General features: G+C 34.6%; 1 protein-coding gene across 1 annotated transcript in view; it reads right to left on the bottom strand.

The window, feature by feature from the left end:
- LOC136846083 (neuronal PAS domain-containing protein 2-like) overlaps positions 1–24,817 on the bottom strand; it is a 376,593-nt gene that overhangs the window by 278,164 nt on the left and 73,612 nt on the right. The window contains exon 2 of the mRNA XM_067116792.1: positions 20,017–20,067. Coding sequence (XP_066972893.1) covers positions 20,017–20,057 — 41 coding nt within the window. The 5' untranslated portion in view covers positions 20,058–20,067. The remainder of the gene's footprint in view (positions 1–20,016; positions 20,068–24,817) is intronic.

The following is a 24,817-nucleotide window of genomic DNA, read 5'->3' as shown; positions in this document are numbered from 1 at the left end:
GTTCGGTTGCAAGGTATCCATTCCACGGTCTCATACCTGAATCCTCCTCCTCCTCCTCCTCCTCCTCCTCCTCCTCCTCCTCCTCCTCCTCCTCCTCCTCCTCCTCCTCCTCCTCCTCCTCCTCCTCCTCCTTCCGTGAAATGTGAGCTCGAATCAAAATCTCCAGTCACCTTCATGCTGCTACTTTTTCATTAATCTGTTTTTTTTTTTTTTTGCTTATTTTATCGTCAGTCTTATTTTTTTCGCTTCTGTTTGCTTAGATGTTTGTTTCATTTTTCTTTTACTGTTTCTGTTGTACCTTCTGTCATCGCCATCAGTGTTTTTTTTTATTTAATTTAATTCCATTTACGTCCTATTTTAACTTAACTATCTTCCCTTTAACGGCTTCAATCTCTTTTTTCTTACTCTTCTCTTTATCTTCAACAGCTATCAGTTTCCTTCTACTGTTCCTCTAATTCTTTATTGCCCACGTCTATTCTTAATAGACAATGCTTTCTTCCGTGTCTATTACTCCTATCATTAACCAATCTGAAGCTCCGGGTAGATAATCAGATATACTAAAACTGCCACAAAACCCCAATACAGAAAGCAGCCCAAAATTTAGAAGAAGAAATATAAAAGCAAGGAGCAGACTATCTAAGAGAAATCAGGAGAAAAAACAAATAATATAAAACAAGTAAACCATGAAATGAGGTTCATGTGAGCCTGCTGAACAAGCAACAACTGGCATTTAGTTTGAAGTTATGAGGTTCCAGTGATTCAACTAAACGACTGCGAAGATTGTAATTCAACTAAATGATTGGGAAGACCATTCTATAATTCAACCGCAGCTGATACAAAAACTACTGTTACACAAGGAAAACTGTCTGGTATTGAACCTATCTACAGCTCTCCAGTTTCTTCAAGCTGCTTTGCTTCAATAGCCACCTGTCATTTAAAAACAAAAAATTGGGGTGGGCCCACTGAGAGTCTAGAAATGTGACGCGACGGTCTCGTCAAACTACTCTATTATAGTAAGATGTATATTATTTTGCCAGAGGCTAACTGTGTAATAATGGTAAAAAATACACCTGGAAGTCATACCCCAGCTTCAAATTGGCCGCTTAACCCTAACTTGCATAAAAATTGTTATGAAAGTAACAACAGACATTTGTCCTTGTAACCTGACGCTATATTTAACATCTATAACAATTTCCTTGAGTCATTCTGACGTCATCCTATAGACATGACATCAGATGGTGAATTACTATTTATAATATATCTAATATATATACATATATACAGCATTATATATATATAGATATATATATCCAGATCAGAAAGATAATATATATATATATATATATATATATATATATATATATATATATATATATATTATTATATATAAATATATATATATAAATATATATATATTATATATATATTACATATATAGAGAGAGAGAGAGAGAGAGAGAGAGAGAGAGAGAGAGAGAGAGAGAGAGAGAGATCTGAAATGTGTATATTACATTAAAATCTTCAGCAAAGACTTTCATCATCATGATTTTTTTTTTAAGATCCTATCAACAATCTTGACAACGAATGCAGGAACATGCAAGAACACCCGTTACGTAAGACCAGCTGCACACGAACAGCAATCGTAAACAGTTCAGAAATTACCGCCACACAGACACAATGAACTTACGTAAGGATAATTGAGCTTATTAGTGCACCACCGACTCCCTCCAACCCAAACACACATTATGCGTATTAGCGTTTTGTACATGTGGCTTTGCAATTTTGTTCTTGTTTAGCCACAGCTCCGCTTTGTAATGTTTTGCAATTGTTTCTTCCGTCAGTTTTTAGTTTTCTGTAAAAGAAAACTACTGTGCAGGGTTTGTCTGTCCGTCCGCCCCCAGATCTTAAAACCTACTGAGGCTAGAGGGCTGCAAATTGGTATGTTGATCATCCACCCTCCAGTCATACTACATACCAAATTGCAGCCCTCTAGCCTCAGTAGTTTTTATTGTAGTTAAGGTTAAAGTTAGCCATAATCGCGCATAAGGTGATCTCGGTATAATGCTGTATTGGCCGCGGCCCATGAAACTTTGACCACTGGCCGGTGGTGGCCTGGCCTATATCGTTGCCATGCGCACGGTTATGGCTAACTTGAACCTTAAATAAAATAAAAGCTACTAAGGCTAGAGGGCTGCAATTTGGCATTTTTGATGATTGGAGGGTGGATAATCAACATACCAATTTGCTGCCCTCTAGCCTCAGTAGTTTTTAAGATCTGAGGGCGGACAGAAAAAGTGCTGACAGAAAAAAAAATGCGGACAGACAGACAAAGCCGGAACAATAGTTTCCTTTTACTGAAAACTAAAAAGTTATAATAATGTATGCTAGCATATGCTTTGCATAACCGTAAAACGTGGGCAAAAAACAGCGTACATATCAGATATGCTATTATGATATATGCTCATTTCCTCCAACTTTATATGTAAGAAGTAACAGAGTTTTCGACAACAAATGAAAATGAGAATATAAATATTTCCCTTCTAATAAATGCTCATTATGCAAGTTTGTTCTTTACTTGTACCAATTATTGCTCCTTACACTTCAGTACTCTTTGCCTTGTTACATATGAACATGTCAACAACAACAACAACAACAACAATAATAATAATAATAATAATAATAATAATAATAATAATAATAATAATAATAATAATATTAAAAAGGATGGCTGTATTATGCGAATTTATCTTATACAGTATCTTTCCTATTTTCCTTATAATTCGCTTTTCAGGCTCAGCGATGTTAATAATAATAATAATAATAATAATAATAATAATAATAATAATAATAATAATAATAATAATAATAATAATTTTGGTAAAGAAATCACAGTGGTGTAATTGTACAGATACATTAGAAATATATATACACCACTGTGGATTTCTTCATCATTTTAGTGACACATGCTATTATGAGATTTTTATGAAATAATAATAATAATAATAATAATAATAATAATAATAATAATAATAATAATAACAACATGGCGTGAAAGAGGTATTGGAGACAGTCTTTGAATAGCCTATCCAGGAAGTGCTACAGAGCTTGCAAGATAAAGTTGAATGGCATAGATAAAGCAATAACATTTTTACGCACAGACGTTCAACCACGATTCAGAATTTAAAATATGAATTGGGTCAAATAAACCGTCTTATTTTCATAATTCAGTATTTTAAATATGAACTGGGAAAATTGTATATCTGGATTGGATAAAACACACTGCCTTATTTTTCCTCTGGTGCAACCCCGCCTATTAAAAAAGAAACGAAGTAGGATTAAAATTTTAATTACGATAATTCCTCCCTGTTTGCATTCTTGCATCCAGTTTATCCCAATCTATTTTTGGCACGACAAAAAACGTCAGAGGAGAGCCGCTGATTTGTACCTCGCCCATGGGCCACCTTTTGATATAAAACCCATTTCTGTCGGGTCCCAGAGTCAAGGAAAGGAATGTTTCCACCGTCCCCTGAAAATATTTCCGCCTTCAACACTCACAGCATGATATCAGCTTCAAGTAAAACCAGATGATTTATGGTGTTCCTATTTCTGTTCTTCCTTTCTCACGCCATATATACATACACACACAACCATACATGTATACATGCATAAATACACACATACATTTATATATATACTATATATTTATGCATAAATGTAATATATATATATATATATATATATATATATATATATATAATATAAAATATATATATATATATATAAACAATATATACACACACATAATTACATATATATATATATATATATATATATATATATATATATATAAATAAAAATATAAAAATAAAGTTATAATATACTGCAAAGATCAAATTAAGCTCTTTCGTTTATGAGCTGTATACGCAACTTCCAAGGGACGGGATATTTCTTGCAAGAGTACAAACTAGTAGAAAATGCTAATATTTGCGTCGATTTTCCTTATACTCCTTGTTCTGTTTACAGAAATATTCCTTTTTTTTCAGAAAATGTGCATTCCAGTGCCGACGTTACATGACACTACTTAAGAAGCATTATTATTATTATTATTATTATATTACATTTTATTATTATTATTATTATTATTATTATTATTATTATTATTATTATTATATATGTATATTTATACATATACATTTTTATGTATAATATAAATGTATATATATATATATATATATATATATATATATATATATATATATATATATTTACATACATATATACTGTATATATATCATATAAATGTATATGTATATATACATATAAATTTTTATAATATATATATATATAAAATATTTTCATACACATTTATATATACAGTATATCATATAAATGTATATATATCTATACACATACAGCGATATGCATATGCATGTGTATATATGTGAGAGAGAGAGAGAGAGAGAGAGAGAGAGAGAGAGAGAGATCGGCATTCTTACGCATACAGGAATTAACTCAGCTCATGTCAACAAATGAGATTCTGTGCTTACCATCTCAGCCAAACCAACCTTGACTTCACCTCAGTGCGAAAGAGGCTCCTTCCAATCTCTTTTGGTCTTTAATAACTGCCAACAGCTTCCTCATCGATGAACCTTGGGCAATATGTACCACCTCAACTTCTCTCTCTCTCTCTCTCTCTCTCTCTCTCTCTCTCTCTCTCTCTCTCTCTCTCTCTCTCTCTCTCACACACACACACACACACACACACACACACATACATATATATATATATATATATATGTGTGTGTGTGTGTGTAAATGTATGTGTGTGTGTATAAATATATATGTATATATGAGCCTTTCAGTCGAGAAACATGCCAAGCACCATCCTGGGCCAAAGTATTTTTAATTCATTTATATTTTAAAAATGGCACTTGGCAAGTTTCTCGAATGAAAAGCTCATATATATATATATATATATATATATATATATATATATATATATATATATATATATATATATATATATATATATATATATATATATAAGTATATATAAAACGAAGAACTTACTTTGCATCTGATGATGTGTTCCATGACAGTAATGATGATAAGGAAAGTGATGCACATGAAAAAGATGATAATCAACAACAATTTACTTGAGAAAATGAGAGCTATAATCCCATGTTGCAATTCGGGAACCCTGCCGGAAGCTCTCAGCTTTATCATCTCCATTAAATCACACTTGTGTATCACACTACAAGCACACAGCCGTGTATTTCATCGCTTCAATGATCATTCGCGTAATTCTGAGCCACTCTCGCCGTAATAATAACAACGAGGCTGCCTCTATTCGCCGTCGGCTGAATGGCATTGCAGCGTCCACGCCATCATCTGGACGTATAACGAACACATGACTCAGCACTCGTGACGTCACTCGAGGGGAGGGTGCCAACTTGGAGAAAGTAAACAGCCGTAACAGTACTGTGGCACTACTATCCTATTTCTATAAATAGCTCTGACCTACTTCGCCCCCTCTGCGTTACTCTCGCGGAGGTTTTCACTGTGAAACAGATCTCTATTAGCATTAATCGTGGATATGACTGAAATTTCAGATGGCTAGCCGCGATATGTGAGGGCTGTAATATAAAGTTTTCTTCTGTCATCATCATTTGCAAAACAGAAGGACGCGCATGTCAAGATTAGTCTTTACCTCCTCTCAAAATCTGGTTATTTATTAGACCGTAAAATGAGATATGAATATCAAAATTATAAATTTCCCTCTTCGTATTTATCATTAAAAGTAAAACATTTCTTTTTGCTTACTCTTAAAAAGGGAGATTTTAAAAGCTCGGGGAGTTCATAATATATATATATATATATATATATATATATATATATATATATATATATATATATATATATATATATATATATATATATATATATATATATATATATATATTTACATATATATATACATATATATATGAATATATATACATACATATATATACTGTATATATAAAGACGTTCGATCGCACGTTTATTTGGCTTCAACGCCTTACGTAAACACTGTCACGTGCCTTAGTCGTTCACTTCTCACTCGTTATGCCAACAGAATTAAACATAACTACCAAGCAGAATTTTGAGGCGCTTCAGTAAAAGTCCAAGAGATTTTCGGGAAAAACTACAAACTTTCTATGAAGTCTGAGAATTTCCAGAGAAGTTCAGACACGTTTCAAAGTCTATAATCCTTCTCAAGTGGCTATAAAGATTTCGGGAAATCTGTAACTCTTGGGAGTTACAACTCCTTCAGTGTAAGCTAGATACGTTTAAAGAAGACTTTAAATTCCTATAAAAAGTTACAAGTCTTTCGAGAAGGTATTAGCTTTATGAGGAGACGCAATCCATTGAAAAAGGTTGCGTATATTTCAAGAAAGCTATATAGGCTACTTCGAGAGCAAGGATTGCAGTAGTATCCCGCGTACATTACATTACAGCACCTATACAGTACATGAAAGATTTATGATAAATATGGAAAAGGCAATAAAAGATACAAATCTTCACTGTAAATGGAAAAGGAAATGGAAATACAGTTATGATAAGATTGAGAAGGAAACCAAACCGAAGAGCCAACATCGGATTGTTGCAGCATCTCTCTCTCTCTCTCTCTCTCTCTCTCTCTCTCTCTCTCTCTCTCTCCAAAATGCATAATATGGAAGGGAATGCTAGGATCGTTTTTATTTTTTGCATTGCACTATACCTCAAAGATTCAGTAAAATAAAAACATTCTTCACAGTCGAGATGCATCCTTTAAACACATTTTAAAAAAATATTTTTAAATAATCGTTTAATTGACTCGAGAGTTTATAAATTCAGAATCAGGATTATCCTGAATAAGAGAATATTGTCCAGGGAAACTCATCAGTGCTACATTTATGGTACCGTAGACGGGTTATGCAGTTTCAAAAACATTACTCAGGTGCAATCTAAGAAAAAATAACAGAAAATAAACGAATACAACTAATAGTAATGGAACACCGCCATCAGTGTCTGATCAAGCATTTTTAAGCACCAGTTCTGCTCAACACCTGATGAGGAGAGGTTTTACATCTCATGCAACATCTCTCTGTCAGACTTGGTCCTGCAAGGGGCTGGTGCTCTCTTGAAAGATTTCAACCACACTGCCAAACAATGAAACAGAGCAACAGATTGGGAATAACTGTTTTGCAGGATACAGAATCCTTTGGAGAGTAAGCCAAAAATTTTGCAGGATACAGAATCCTTTGGAGAGTAAGCCAAAAATTTAACAGGATACAGAATCCTTTGGAACGAAAGTAAAAAATTTTACAGGATATCGAATCCTTTGGAGAGAAAATAAAAAAATTTACAGGATCCAGAATCCTTTGGAGAGTAAGTAAAAAATTTAACAGAATACAGAATCCTTTGGAGAATAAGTAAAAATTTAACAGAATACAGAATCCTTTGGAAAGTAAAAAATTTTACAGGATACCGAATCCTATAGAGAGAAAATAAAAATTTTACAGGATACAGAATCCTTTGGAGAGTAAGCCAAAAATTTAACAGGATACAGAATCCTTTAGAAAGAAAGTAAAAACTTTTACTGGATACCGAATCCTTTGGAGAGAAAATAAAAAAATTTTACAGGATACAGAATCCTTTGGAGAGAAAATAAAAAATTTTACAGGATACAGAATCCTTTGGAGAGAAAATCAAAATTTTGCAGGATACAGAATCCTTTGGAGAGAAAGACAAAAATTTTACAGGATACAGAATCCTTTGGAGGGAAAGCCAAAAATTTTTCGAAAAAGCTGTCTAGTTTTCAGACATCAGAATCCTTTAAAGGAGTGTAGATATCCTTGCAAGAAAGCTGTTAGCTTTTAGAGTAGTACAGAATCTTTCACACACGATTAACATTTTTTTGGAGTAGGCTGTTAGCTGTCAGAGGAGGAGAGATTCCTCTGAAAGAAAACTGAACACTTTTTAGAGATGGCTAGAACAATGGGATTAGTGTTGGCCACTGTTCAAAAAACCAAGTCATCTGAGTCAGTTATAACTCCAAACACGCTTCATTTTAGCATACATACATTCTAAAATGAAGCTTTATAAAAAGTAAATATGAAACGGGACAAAAATACAACGTTTACAGAAAATATGATTACTGGAAAACTTATGTAAATAAATTATACAGTATATATATATATATATATATATATATATATATATATATATATATATATATATATATATATATATATATATATATATATATATATATATACTGTGTGTGTGTGTTGTGTATGTATGTGTATGTGTATGCATGTATGTGTGTATGTATGTATGTATGTGCATATATATATATATATATATATATATATATATATATATATATATATATATATATATATATATACGCTTAAACAGAGACTTCCACCTTAACGCAAGAAAAAATACAAATTATAATGAACAGTTTAATAGCACATAAGTAAAAGCAAAATAGTTTACAGCATAAAAAAATCAAAGACTGTTGTTGTTCTTGTTAGGTTAAGCTGGCCTTGTTCCAGCACAGGCTCTTCAACCTTGTATACAGCTTAGTGCTTAGAAAACTGGCACTGGACCAGCGAGCATTCACCCCACAAGAAACAAACATGACAGCGAGTGAGATGGTGGGTGTTTAATTGCTTTATAATTCACATAATTATGATAAGAGCGTTGGGAAAATTTTCAAAAAACTTGTAAACTAAGAAAAGACTGAATATTATGTCTTATATTCCATTAACATTCTGATGGCCTGTAAAAAAAAGTTAAGAAATCACTAATATCTTTAACCCACAGAATAAAGTGTTGGGAAAACATTTTTTCAAAAACTTGTAAACAAAGAAAACAATGAATATTATGTCTTATATTTCATTAAAATTCTGACTGCCTGTAAAAAAAAGTTAAGAAATCACTAATAGCCTTAACCCACAGAATAAAGTGTTGGGAAAAAATTTTTTAAAAAACTTGTAAACTGAAAAATAATTTAAACTTATATCTTAAATTTCATTAAAATTCTGACTGCCAGTAAAAAAAAGTTAAGAAAACCACTATTATCCAAATCCCACGAAATATCAGCCTCAGATTTATCCTCCAGTTTAGCAGTATAGCAATCCAAATAACAGCTCTTCCCAAAAAAGCAAACAGACTGAACACGGTATTAGCGTGGCCTGACACCTTGACCAGCATGACAATAAAAACACGCCTTCAGCGACCGAGAGTTTCAAGGTTAAGGGGTGTTTTGCATTCCTAGTAATTTCGTGGCTACATGCCAATTACAAAAAGGAAAAACTAGACGCCGGGCCAGAGATAAGTATTCACTGGCCTGCTTTGGAGTTCGGAGTATGCTTTCTGAAGCACAGAGGTCCCAGTGTGCATTCACGTGTGTTTACTTTTAACACAGTTCCTTTGTATGGGATTCTGGAATCGGCGCAAGAGAGGAATTACCTGAGACTGCTATCTACATTAAAATGAAAACTCTATGACCCAAAGCAGCTACGCAATTATAGTACGGCTAGATTCATTTCGTGCGCCGTACAAACGTTTCTCTCCCACGGGTGTGCACATACGAGTATCACACACAACACACACACACAACAAGCGTTCACTCACTCACTCACACACACACACACACACAGACATATATATATGTTTACATATTATAATATATATAATATGTATATAGCCTATATATAGTATACACACATATATATTGTGTTTGTTTATCTGTCTGTGCGTGTACACAGGGTAAATCCATAATAATATCAAAATCCTCCAACAAATTAGCAATATTAACCACCAAATCCTTTCCCATACCCTTAGTTTTCTCCCCCTCAAAATCCTTTCCCCCATCCTTAGTGTCCTCGCCACAAAATGGTCCTACACTCCAGTGCCTTTCTCTTCTCGAGTACGCCCTCCTGGACCCGAAACTTCTCCTTTCAAAAGCATCCTCGAGATCACCATTTATCTGGCTCCAAAATCCTCTTGCAGCTTCGTCACTTTCCTGCGTAACACAAAAGGGAAAATGACTCCCGAACGAAGGCTACTCAATGGAACACTAACATGAAGAGATGTCACGCGAGCGACAGTAATCTGATATTTCTTGTAATTTCAGCTGTCATTAAGCTTTTTCATTTTTTTACTTTCTTCTTCTTTCAGGTTTCTTTTGGTTATTCAGCCATTTCTCTTCTCTGAACGAGGATAATCGCTTCCAAATTCATTATGGCCTAGTTGACCAAAGTAGTGAATTACGTAATTATAAGTTGCACGACTGTGGTGGTCCCACTCAAGTTAAAAGTTGTGTGTATATATATATATATATATATATATATATATATATATATATATATATATATATATATATATATATATATATATATATATATATATATATATATATATATATATATATTATATACATAATATGTATATATACATTTATAAATATATATGTATATATGTATATATATATATATATATATATATATATATATATATATATATATATATATATATATATATATACATACATACATGCTTCACTCCAAGGACTGATAAATTCGGACAGCTCGCCCGACGTAAGAAACAGCAAAGATACATCAAGCACTTGCAAAGATTACCGCAATGATTATAATGTCAGTGAAGGTGACTGAACTACTTTCGATAAGATATCGACCTGGCAGGAAGCCAGCCATTGAATAAGTTACAGAACTTGATGCATAAAGTCATGCAAGCGCGATAAACTAAAAATCATAAAGGGCACTGGAAGCCAGTGTTTATAAATAATAGTTATATAACTTGAATGGAGCTTGCATTAAGAAATAATAATAATAATAATAATAATAATAATAATAATAATAATAATAATAATAATAATTATTATTATTATTATTATTATTATTATTATTATTATTATTATTATTATACCAGCAAGCGGTCTTACGGTTTTGTATTATTACTATTATCATTATTACTATTATCATTCTTATCATTTCGTATGTGTACCGCCAAGCGGGCTTACTGAGTTGTTTATTATTATTATTATTATTATTATTATTATTACTGTTATTATTATTACTCACCTAGAGATAATGATACCAACAACAATAATCATATCCAACATTAGTATTGCTAATAATAACCATAATAATAACAGCAAACTTAAATCAACACACAATTTTAATAACAGATAATACAAGGTTAAATTTTGACAGTGGCTTTTGCACAGGACCCAACAAGAGTCCAATATTTTAAATTTCCTTCATTTTAATGATCTTCACTTCCTGATCAGGTGAGTCAGTGCTGTTACTCACGATGCTAAAATTACAAAACAACCCGACACACAGGGACTAAAATAATGATGTGTTTGAAACAAGGTGGACATTTTGTTATTAATTTTTCAAAAATTGGATTTTACTTGTGGTGGTGTCCTTGATTCGATGAGCGATGAGCTCAAAATTACTAACATTTAAATCTGCACATTTATGAGTAAGCGAAAGCGCCGTGTTTGTATGCACGTCCGCACACACATACACACACACACATCTCTCTCTCTCTCTCTCTGTATATATATCTATATATACATATATGTATATATACATAACAGTATATACATATATATATTATATATACGCAGTATATCTTTATATATATACTGTATTATATTTTTTTCTTCAATTTTGAGGGGCGTCTGCAAAAGATTTTGGTTTTCAGCACATTTTGGGATGAGCTTGCTAACCCCACGAATTATGAGGCCGCCAAATTTATGAGCTTCCAAGGAAAGCCCGGAAGTGAAGCCGTGCAACTATGGGACGACATCAGTCCTCTTTAACCCTTAATTTACGTTATTTTGTCATTTTCCCAATATTATCCTAACCAAGGTCTACAGAAGGATTCCATAGAATATCGAAAAGGTACACTCAAGGGAGTATTACATAGGATACAGTAAAGGTACACTCAAGGGAGTATTCCACAAAATATAGAAAAGGTACGGTACACTCACGGGAGTATTCCACGGAATATAGTAAAGGTACACTAAGGGGAGTATTTCACAGAATAAAGCAAAGGTACACCTAGGGGAGTAAAGAATACAGTAAAGGTACACTCAGGTACACTAAAGGTACACTCAGGAGTATTCCACAGAATACAGTAAAGGTATAGTAAAGAATACAGAAAAGGTACACTCAGGGAGTATTCCACAGAATACAGTAAAGGTACACTCAGGAGTATTCCACAGAATACAGTAAAGGTACACTCAGGGGAGTATTACACTCAGGGAGTATTCAGAATACAGTAAAGGTAAAGTAAAGATACACTCAAAGCCACAGGGGAGTATTCCACAGAATACAGTAAAGATACACTCAAGGGAGTATTCCACAGAATATAGTAAAGGTACACTCAGGGAGTATTCCACAGAATATAGTAAAGGTACACTCAGGGGAGTATTCCACAGAATATAGTAAAGGTACACTCAGGGGAGTATTCCACAGAATACAGTAAAGGTACACTCAGGGGAGTATTCCACAGAATACAGTAAAGGTACACTCAGGGGAGTATTCCACAGAATACAGTAAAGGTACGCTCAGGGGAGTATTCCATAGAATACAGAAAAGGTACACTCAGGGGAGTATTCCACAGAATACAGTAAAGGTACACTCAAGGGAGTATTCCACAGAATACATTCAGGGAGTATTCCACAGAATACAGTAAAGGTACACTCAGGGAGTATTCCACAGAATACAGTAAAGGTAGGGGAGTATTCCATAGAATACAGAAAAGGTACACTCAGGGAGTATTCCACAGAATACAGTAACACTCAGGAATACACTCAGGGGTATTCCATAGAATACAGAAAAGGTATTCCACTCAGAATACAGTAAAAAAGGTACGATACCACTACAGAAAAGGTACACTCAGGGGAGTATTCCACAGAATACAGTAAAGGTACACTCAAGGGAGTATTCCACAGAATACAGTAAAGATACACTCAAGGGAGTATTCCACAGAATACAGTAAAGATACACTCAAGGGAGTATTCCACAGAATATAGTAAAGGTACACTCAGGGGAGTATTCCACAGAATATAGTAAAGGTACACTCAAGGGAGTATTCCACAGAATATAGTAAAGGTACACTCAGGGGAGTATTCCACAGAACAGATTCAGATTAAAGGTACACGCAATAGACCTTGGTCCTTATACACGAACACATTTTCTGGTATTTTATTCCGCTTTCAATTTTCACACAAATGATTATTTTACTTTACAGAAGGTTCCCTCGAAACTGGATGGGCATTGTGGCTTGCTTTAAATAAATGCAATCTCGCTCCAGCAGTTATTTTTGGTAGCAGGAGAAAGGTCCTGTTTGTTATTTGCTCTAGTGTCCCAGACTTTATGAATTCTTATCTTTACGACGTCAAAGACTATACATGCTATGACGCCAATGTACGGAAATCAATCAATCAATTGGGACTTCCGTTTAGAACCTGTACAAAAAAATATAAAGGCCACCTGGTGCCAAAAGTATTAAAATATTCAGGAACCTGACCGTGTGACACCGACAATCCTCGCAGTCCAACGTTTTAATATCCATCCTCGCAGTCCAACGTTTTAATAGGGCATAATTACATTACTGTCACCACAGATGTGACGACACTGAACACGTTCTCTCTCTCTCTCTCTCTCTCTCTCTCTCTCTCTCTCTCCTCCTCCTCCTCCTCCTCCTCCTCATCATCATCATCATCATCATCATCATCATCATCACAAAAGTTTACTTAATCTAACGGTCTGGTTAAACTATTCAATAAATAAAATTCTCTCTCTCTCTCTCTCTCTCTCTCTCTCTCTCTCTCTCTCTCTCTCTCTCTCTCTCTCTCTCTCTCTCCCCCACAGAATCTATTCAATGACCTAGTGACCGTACTGGCACAAGTCTCTCTCTCTCTCTCTCTCTCTCTCTCTCTCTCTCTCTCTCTCTCTCTCTCCATACAATCTATTCAGTGACCAAGAGACCGCGCTGGGACAAGGTTCTCTCTCTCTCTCTCTCTCTCTCTCTCTCTCTCTCTCTCTCTCTCTCTCTCTCTCTCAAGGTAGCGTGACCCACACCCAAGTGGCGTTGACTGTCAGATAGCCTTGAATAACATCGATGGAGGGGGGAGGAGGAGGAGGAGGAAGAAGAGGGAGATAAAGAGTAGGAGGAGGAGGAGGAAAAGAGGGAGATAAAGAGGAGGGGGGAGGGGGAGGAGGAGGAAGAGGAAGAGGAGGAGGAGGCTCCTACGTAATTCGAAGAAGCTGTTCATCCCGAGTGAGACTGCGAAAAATAAAACGACCTTCTTTTTCCTTTCTATGCTGCTGTGCTGATACTCGTAGCACTACCATCACTGCCATCTGTGCTATTACTACTCATAATAACAATTACTAATGCTATTGCCAAATAAAATTATTATAATAGCGATGACGATGATGATGATGATGATGATGATGATGATTATTCAGAAGTTGAACCCTATTCACATGGAGCAAGCCCACAGGGGCCACTGACTTGAAATTCAAGCTTCCAAAGGATATGGTGTTCCTTAGAAAGAAGTAACATAAGGGAAATACAGCAAGAAGAGATCACTTAATAAAAAAAAGAAAAAACAAATTAACAAATTAACAAATAAATATATAAAAATGTAAGTAAATTATTAAAGATACAATGAGAATTGTATTAGGGTAGTAATACCCTAATCTGACCACAGTCAAACAATAATCTTAAAGTATAATTGAGCACTGGCAATCACTTCATAAATTTATCCTTCCTTTCATCGGCAAAGAATCATAGACCTTAATGAACCAAACGAGAAATAATGCGTAATAGAAAACAGGTAAAAATGTGCCGAAGTTTCTTTAGCGCAATCGAGTTTTCTGTACATCGTATAATCAAGGCCACCAAAAATAGCTCTATCTTTCGGGGGTCTCGATATAATGCTGTATGAGCCGCGGCCCATGAAACTTTAACCACGACCCGGTGGTGGCCTGGCCTATATTGTTGCCTGACGCACGATTATGGCTAAGTTTAACCTTAAATAAAATTAAAACTATTGGGGCTAGAGGGCTGCAATTTGTTATATTTGATGATTGGAGGGTGGATGATCAACATACCAGTTTGCAGCCCCCTAGCCTTAGTAGTTTTTAAGATCTGAGGGCGGACAGAAAAAGTGCGGACGGGCAGACAAAGCCGGCACAATAGTTTTCTTTTACAGAAAACTAAAAAACTGACTCGTTGCCGCAGGCACTGGACTAGAATCCCGCATATTTTTTTATGCAATTCTTATCAAAACTGAGCAGATGGCCAGGCAACCCAAGAAGCACCGGTAGCCGGTAATCTTTACACGAATCCCTGCATGAAAATTCGAGTAGAGTGTGATACAGGACTTCATTTGCCAAGTGACGGAAAACGTGCCTCTGCTTTAGGCTAGCTAACAGAAAATTCCCTATTCCGGTATTGAATTGCGTGGACTGCTCAAACTGGCTGACCCTCCAGCCAGCAACTTTCAAACTTTATCTTCGACTTTTTGAAATAAAGGAGTTCCATGTCAAGACAGGAGAAAAAATTTATTACACCTTGAACGTTCAAATACATGATGATGATTTTGATGTTGATTATGATGACTAGTCTGGGATAATATGATGATCAGATTTTCTGCTTTAGCTTCCTACACTTTAAAAGATACGTGAAACCCACAGATCCGTAAAAATAAAATATATACATTTTGAAAGGTACTGATAGATATACCGATGAATCTCGAAATAAACAATAAATATGTTTTCAATAATCAGGCATAACTATAATATAATTTATATATATATATATATATATATATATATATATATATATATATATATATATATATATATTATATATATATATATGTATATATTATATACATGATTTAGGCCGATTTCCTGAAAAATCAGTTGTACGGGAAATAAGTACATGATGCTTAATTCGGCTTCGGTGACTTGTACCGAAGGTGGAGAACGGCATGAGGCTAGCAACTTCATCCCTGCAAGACTTGCAGGGAACCGTAAAGTTATCAGTTTTTAGAAGCAACCAATTTAAGCGGAAAATACTAATAGCTGCAAAAAATACATACTTATATAGTAACTCTTTCCAATCTCAGATAAGCTAATATTTCACGTGTACCACCAATAATAATAATAATAATAATAATAATAATAATAATAATAATAATAATAATAATAACAATAATATCTGTGGTCCTCTGGTTACGGCATTTGACTCACTAGTGAGAGGGGACCGGGTTCGATTTCACTGAGATCCAGAATGCATATATATGTACCATCCGTTAAATCGAAATGTGCCAGTGCTTAACTCACCGGTGAATTATGTACCTAGTAATTAATCAACTGTGATGGGTTATGCCCTGTGAGGAGAAGAGAACCAGACTCCAAAACCGGTGAATTATGTACCTGGTAATTAATCAACTGTGATGGGTTACGCGATGGGGGGAGAAAAGAACCAGACTCCTAACACCTTCGAGAGCCACTTCCTTCAGAAGAAATGACGAAGATGATACTTCTAATGATAATCCGTGACGTGGCGCTCGCTAAAAATAGCGCAGAGTGCTTTCGAAAGAATCCTAGACATTCGTGACAAATCCTCAGGGCAATTCCCCCACCCCCGACGTCATAATCCCTTTCAAACAGGATGCAGGATCCTGCAGAATCCGATGCCGGACATCTGGAGCGACACGTCAAATAATCTAACAAAAAATATATACATTATTTATTATTTTCCAGTGTAACGTAACGCGTCACTTTCGTCATCTAGGTAAAAACGCTCAACTTTTTTTTTTTTTTTTTTTGAATCCCGAGTCGTCATGCAGCTTCAAGAAGGCTCATGACTGCATCAAACCCGGCCGGGATCAGGTCAAAGATGTAACGTAATACTAGTGACCCAGTTCGAAGGCGCTACGTTTTTTCTGGGGACTTGTGACATACTGATCGCATGACGGCATTAAAGCTAAATGCACGCACAAGCATAAAATTTATATATAGTATAGATGACACACGCACATATGTATACATAAATAATATCTATATATAAATATATACATACACACATACATATACGGACACGTAAATTTTCATTAAACAATGTTCCGCAAAAGCAGTTATTATATACTGAAGGTTAACACGCTTCTATCATCAGATGATTTGTGGTCATTCTTTTATTTTATTTTTCTAGGGGACTGACCTTTGCGTGTAATTCTTAACCCAAATCCACAAAATTAGGGATGAAATAACATCAATTAATTAGGGATGAAATAACATCAGTATTGAATAAATATATATATATATATATATATATATATATATATATATATATATATATATATATATATATATATATATATATATATATGTATATTTTTCTGTCACATACACCATAAAATTTTTTTTATATGTGAATATACTTACATAATATATATATGTATGTGTGTGTGTGTGTGTGTGTGTGTGTGTGTGTGCGCGTGTGTGCCTGAGACCAAAAGTCTTTTTTCTACCTCCTACATACCTATAAACGGAAGTGTACACGTAGCCTATGACATACATTACGCTTGACAACATACCTAAGGGACATGCATTACATGCACGCACATCTCAAGAATCTGAAGATGACACAGCTAACGGAAACGGATCATTTTCCAAAATTCCCGGACACGGCTGAAATAAATGTCATTAGAGAGATTCCAAAGGTAACCGGATATATAATGACAAATTACGCGAACACGAACAAAAGGAATAATGATTATCATCGATCTCCACTATCCTTTAACAAGTCAGGCAAGATACTACACCACTCTCTCTCTCTCTCTCTCTCTCTCTCTCTCTCTCTCTCTCTCTCTCTCCTCCGTGTAGATGTTGAATGGCGTTCCTTTGAAAACACCTAAGAGCCATATGAATAAATGAAATTAAATTAATTCTCTCTCTCTCTCTCTCTCTCTCTGCCCGTGTAAGTACATGTTGAATTGCGTTCCTTTGAAAACCATCTAAGAGCCATATGAATAAATGAAATTAAATTAAATTCTCTCTCTCTCTCTCTCTCTCTCTCTCTCTCTCTCTCTCTCTCTCTCTCTCTCTCTCTGTGTGCCCGTGTAAGTAGATGTTAAATTGCGTTCCTTTGAAAACCATCTAAGAGCCATTTGAATAAATGAAATTAAATTAAATTCTCTCTCTCTCTCTCTCTCTCTCTCTCTCTCTCTCTCTCTCTCTCTCTCTCTCTCTCTCTCTCGTGTAGATAACGAATCGCTTTCGTGAGATTACCCCCAAGGAACAATGTGAATAACTCAAATTAAATCAAATCAAACATTTTCTCTCTCTCTCTCTCTCTCTTTTCATTCGAATACAGATACCTGCGAGAGAGCAAAACCAGCGGACATTATAGACAATGTTGATCATAATACCCATTCTCTCTCTCTCTCTCTCTCTCTTATGCGCATATATTAAAGCTTTTTCGGGTGAGAACCACGTAAGAACTATTTGAATAAATCAAATTAAATCATCCTAACCTATTCTCTCACCCTCTCTCTCTCTCTCATTATGCGCATATATTAAAGCTCTTTCGGATGAGAACCGCGTAAGAACTATTTGAATAAATCAAATTAAATCATCCTAACCTATTCTCTCTCTCTCTCTCTCTCTCTCTCTCTCTCTCTCTCTCTCTCTCTCTCTCTCTTTATGCGCATATATTAAAGCTCTTTCGGGTGAGAACCGCGTAAGAACTATCTGAATAAATCAAATGAAATCATCTTAACTTATTCTCTCTCTCTCTCTCTCTCTCTCTCTCTCTCTCTCTCTCTCTCTCTCTCTCTCTCTCTCTCTGTGCATATACTAAAGCTCTCTCGCGTGAGAACTACGTAAAAACCACATGAATAAATCAAGTGTAATGAGATGGAATCTGTCTGTCTGTCTGACTCTCTCTCTCTCTCTCCCTCTCTCTCTCTCTCTCTCACAAAATATATAAAAGACCTCTCGTGAAAGCATACCCTCCGAACCCAAAGAATCAATCCATCTACAGTATAGCAATGACCTTTATACAAACAGAGCAAAAATTCTCGCATGTATTACCATGTACAGTAGTGCCTGAATATTACAAAACAGTCCTCTAGTATTACCAAAAAGTCCTTTAGCATTACCTTTAGTCCTTTGGTATTACCATGTAGTCCTTTAGTATTACCAAATAGTCCTTTAGTATTGCCATGTAGTCCTTCAGTATTACCATGTAGTCCTTTGGTATCACCAAATAGTCCTTTAGTATTAACAAATAGTCCTTTAGTATTACCTTGTAGTCCTTGAGTATTACCATGTAGTCCATTAGTATTACCAAGCAGTCCTTTAGTGTAGTGCTTCAGTATTTCCAAATAGTCCTTTAGTACTACCATGTAGTCCTTTATCCACAAGGCATACACGTTTGACCCTTTCTTTCCTAGTTTAACATCACGAAGCAGGCAGCGAGGCAACCTCTGACAAACTTGTTGTACAGCCTTCGGCAAACTTCTGCAGCGATGAGCATGACACGATGAAAACAAACTATGTGAGGCCTGGAGATGATGTTAACAAAAAACCAACATAGAGATGAATTCTGCGACCTAAAAGAATGTTCGATTTAAGCCCGTTTGTCTTACTAAGAAACTTGTGATAATAAAATTGAATAAAAAGTAAATAAAAGTATTATTAAATGACGGATATATTTTGCAGTTCTCGCCCATTACAGCGCTACCTTTACATGCACAAATTATATATATATATATATATATATATATATATATATATATATATATATATATATATATATATATATATATATATATATTTATAAAATAAAAAAATGACAGAGAAATAAAAAAAAAAAAAACTTATAAAAATGAAGATGACGTAATCGTTTGCAAAGTACTTACTTTCCGGGAGAAGAATCGATGACGTCATTCGACATTGCCATAATAATTCCCCTGAAAAAAAGAAGTAAGATAAAAACTTAGTGATCTCATTACCTTGAACATCGATTAGTTGTTCGTTCTTACACTGGAGAAAAAAGCCAATATAAATTTCAAAAACAATTTACGGTATATAATGATGCATAATCTCTAACAACACTCAGAATTCATATATATATATATATATATATATATATATATATATATATATATATATATATATATATATATATATATATATATATATATATATATATATATATATATATATATATATATATATATATATATATATATAATAATTATATATATATTAACATATTTATGTGTATATATACATAGACCGAGGTTTTCAAGTGTGAGGTTGCTACCCCCAAGGGATGGATATTCAAGTGTACTGAGTTCTGTAGCGTCATCAGTCTTCTGGAGACCACCCTTCCTAGCACTGACCAGATGTATCTTCAACTCCGATTATCCTTCGACCATCGGGTCAGCCAAAACACCTATTAAAGACTTTTTCAGCACATATAAATATATGTATATATATATATATATATATATATATATATATATATATATATATATACATATATGTTCCAAGTAATGAGGATAGTGGTTTGTTGAGCAAATCCGGAGGCAGCTAGAGTAGAGAAAGGAATATGGGTAGCAACCTCATTCCACGAATATATATATATATATATATATATATATATATATATATATATATATATATATATATATACATACATACTTATTATATACAATGTGTGTGTGAGTGTGTATACGCTTACGTTTGTAATGTTGATCAATAATGAAAAAATAAAACCAGAAAGAGCACAAAATAAAATCCCAAAAAGATACGCTCCTTGCTGACTCTCTCTCTCTCTCTCTCTCTCTCTCTCTCTCTCTCTCTCTCTCTCTCTCTCTCTCTCTCTCTCTCTCTCTCCGGGAACAGTTCAAGCGGGTGACCACGCTACAGCGACCTGATACTGGTCGAAAATCCCAACCGTATCTCGTCAATTGCCTGAGAAAATAAAAATTCAGGACCGGTTATTTATCAAGCCCAGACCAAGATTCCGACGCAAATCACGTCACATCTTAATTAGGCTGCCTTACAAGCACGTATGCAGAGTCCAGGTCTGTGCTTGCTCGAATGGGAGGTGAAATATTGCTTTGACGAGACTCACACCCCGAAAATTAAACAAAAAATATTTAATGGAATTCCGCGACCACTAATGATGTTACTGGCGCTCAAGGGACCACAAGGTCAAGGTTTTGGTTACAAGTGTTTCGTCATGTTCACGTGACTGCAAATCATGGGATTTCGTTCCGTGTGTTTCTGGAAGTTTATATGAATGAAAAATATAGAGCTTAATTAAAACTATTTCTTGCAATTCAAAACACTACAAAATCAAGGCTTGGTGTTTGTATGTGTATGTGTAATAACTATTGTAAAATAGAAAGTTCGTATGTGTATGTGTATGTATAATAACTACAGCAAAATGGAAATGAAGTTTTTGATTTGATAAGAATTCATTAGTTCTAAACGTTTCTTAAAAGTTCATATTATTACAAACAGTGTCTTAAGGTTCACATGACTACAGAATATATGTTCTGGTTTCAAATTTGCTTATTAGTGCAAATGACTAAAAGAAAAAAAATCAATGTTTAGGTTCAGGTTTTAGTTCCAAAGGTTTCAAAATGTTCAGATGACTTCAGAATCACTCGTTTGGTTCCTCGTATTTGTCAAAATTTAAATGAAAAAAAAATCAACTGTTTCCAAGTGTTCCTTGAACTTCAAACTACTACAGAATCAAGTGTTTGGTTCTATGCGTTCCATAAAGTTCATGCCTTTCTCGTTCTGACCTGCGTTAATGATTTTAATATATTCAGGTGTCGGCTGACTTGTCCTTTTTATGTAAAATTCTTTTTTTCCCATTTTTTTCTTTTCTGTCTTTTTTTTTGGGGGGGAGGGTGACTTCTTCACTAAAAGTTTGCTTAGCAAGTTAATAACCTATGTTTTGTTCAAAAGGAATGTTTACACATTTTGAATAATAATAATAATAATAATAATAATAATAATAATAATAATAATAATAATAAGAAGAAGAAGAAGAAGAAGAAGAAGAAGAAGAAGAAGAAGAAGAAGAAGAAGAAGAAGAAGAAGAAGAAGAATTACCTTAGCTTACAAGTTCTGTACGAAAGTTTCCATAATAATAATAATAATAATAATAATAATAATAATAATAATAATAATAATAATAATAACAATTATAATAATAATAAGAAATCCAGAAAGGTGTAAACATAAATATTTATATTTGTATATATATTTCTAATATATATTTACACTTACACCATTGTGGACTCCTTCACCATTTTAGTGACTCGTGCTATAATAGATTTTTATGAATAATAATAATAATAATAATAATAATAATAATAATAATAATAATAATAATAATAATAATAATAATAAAGCCTACAATATCACGGTTACTGGTCCCAAACGTGTCCAAATTTCATGGTCCACACAAGGCCGTGCCCAAAGGAAGGGGCATCCTGGCAGATGACCATAAGGAGGAACCTCCTCTTTAATCAGATCAGGGTGAAATTTCATCTGCTGGAGAGAGAGAGAGAGAGAGAGAGAGGAAATCAAGGAGCGATAAGTTTCTTGCACTTTACTTTTCTGAATACTATTTATGGTCGTTTCTGTATTTCTCAGTTCCCTTCCATTATTATTATTATTATTATTATTATTATTATTATTATTATTATTATTATTATTATTATTATTATCCATTTCCATTTTTTCATACACGTTTTGCCTTCATTCTTCTTCTTCTTCTTATTATTATTATTATTATTATTATTATTATTATTATTATTATTATTATTATTATTATTATTATTGTTTAAAGGTTGGTCTCATTTTCTTTTTCCTCTCAAAAGAAGAGCAATCATGGCACTAACCCGTTGTTTGTTTCTTTCTTTTGGTCCGAACCCATTGTTTGTTTCTTTCTTTTTCTCTCTCTCTCTCTCTCTCTCTCTCTCTCTCTCTCTCTCTCTCTCTCTCTAAGTCCATACTCGTTAGGTTACAGTTCTTGATATGAAACCTCAATTGAGCAATATTTTGTTGTTATCATTATTATTATTAATATGAAGATTAAACAATTAACCCACGGGTGTTCGAAATCTAGTAGTTATGACATATCCCTTGCCGGAGAAAGGTCAGGAGTTATTCCTCTGCTGTTTTAAACAGTGAAATAAGTACCTGGTAGTTAGTAAAATGAGGTGGGTCTTAACCACAGTGAGATGGGCATCGGCTAGCAATCTCATCCCGAAGGATTCAAAGGAAAAGAAATAGTGCACAATATCATTCATGAACTAATATCAAAATTCCTATGGGCCAATCGTTTTTTTTTTAAATACGAGTTGTTTTTATAATATTATTACCGATACTTGTTCACAAAAAGTCAGTCAATCACTCATTCTTCAATTATTGGTCGCATCAATTATTCAAGCCTGTACATCTTCCTCCGTTTACTATCCTTTCTCTGCTCAGAGCCCTTCCTCTTTAAGTATCTGATCAGGCCTTCAGGGCACGCCACGGTACAATCTGTACCCATTTCTCTGCCTTCTCTCCCAACCAAGGCCAAGAGAGACAAGGTCTACCCAATTAGGTGGAGTCGCCTCCCACCTCGGCTAACTACGTAGGCGATGACGTATCTCAGAGGTACCTGCTCATTAAGGCAATTCGCCTGCTGACGCAACAAGGAGGTAGACAAAGCTCCCGTCTACATGGGGGATTTTGGGGGGGGAAGTGAACAGACCTCTTTCCCTTGGCCTTGCTCCCAACCATAATTCTATCCCGTTTGACAAAAACGAAATCCAAGCCCTCAACACTACCTGGGGCTTTATGTTTGATTTATTCGCCCCTGTTTGCTCTCAGACTTGAGTCACTTACATACTTTGTTTCCCTATTTGACAGGTTTGAATAAAATAATTATCTTTCTGACTTCGAGTAACACGGGAGATGGAGGCAAGAACGTAAAGCTAATTGTGAATTAAACAATAAGGACCTTGAGATTTAAGGGAGAGAGAGAGAGAGAGAGAGAGAGAGAGAGAGAGAGAGAGAGAGAGAGAGAGAGAGAGAGAGAGAGAGTTGTGCTGTTGTGGAGAAGACCAATTGTGGAAAGAGGAATAACACGAATGCTAATTTGAGGGGCAAGTACATTCAGTTTGTGTGAATTTATACGTGTGTATAGTTGAGAGAGAGAGAGAGAGAGAGAGAGAGAGAGAGAGAGAGAGAGAGAGAGAGAGAGAGAGAGAGAGAGAGTTATATATTTTAACCAAAAGGCAGAAAACTTTCAGTCCACATTTTAGAGGACTGAGAGTATGCTTGATGCCTTTGTATTGTAGAAAAAAAAAATCTCTAAAACTTGTTACAGATGCAATTAGCACAAACTGGCAAATGGATCACAGTTCGTCAATAGGGTCACTAGATTGAACGAAAGATTAAGCATAAAAAAAAAGTGTTGCGTCGAGATTTAAAAAAAAAAATTCAAGAAAATGGCATGCATTCACTCCTGCACTCTGCATCCAAATGATCTGATATTCCTTAGTCAACAGTCGTCTCTGTTAGCTGAGCAGTCCAGAGGTCCACATCAGACCCCCGACACCCTTTCGCAACTTATCATACTCAGGAGCCCTTCTTGGAGCAAAGGCTCCAACAACCGACAATTGCAAGTTGCATTATTAGCCT

This window comes from Macrobrachium rosenbergii, chromosome 14 (assembly GCF_040412425.1).
Source record: "Macrobrachium rosenbergii isolate ZJJX-2024 chromosome 14, ASM4041242v1, whole genome shotgun sequence".
Taxonomy (NCBI): Eukaryota; Metazoa; Arthropoda; class Malacostraca; order Decapoda; family Palaemonidae; genus Macrobrachium; species Macrobrachium rosenbergii.
This window is presented reverse-complemented; position numbering and strand designations above follow the sequence as displayed.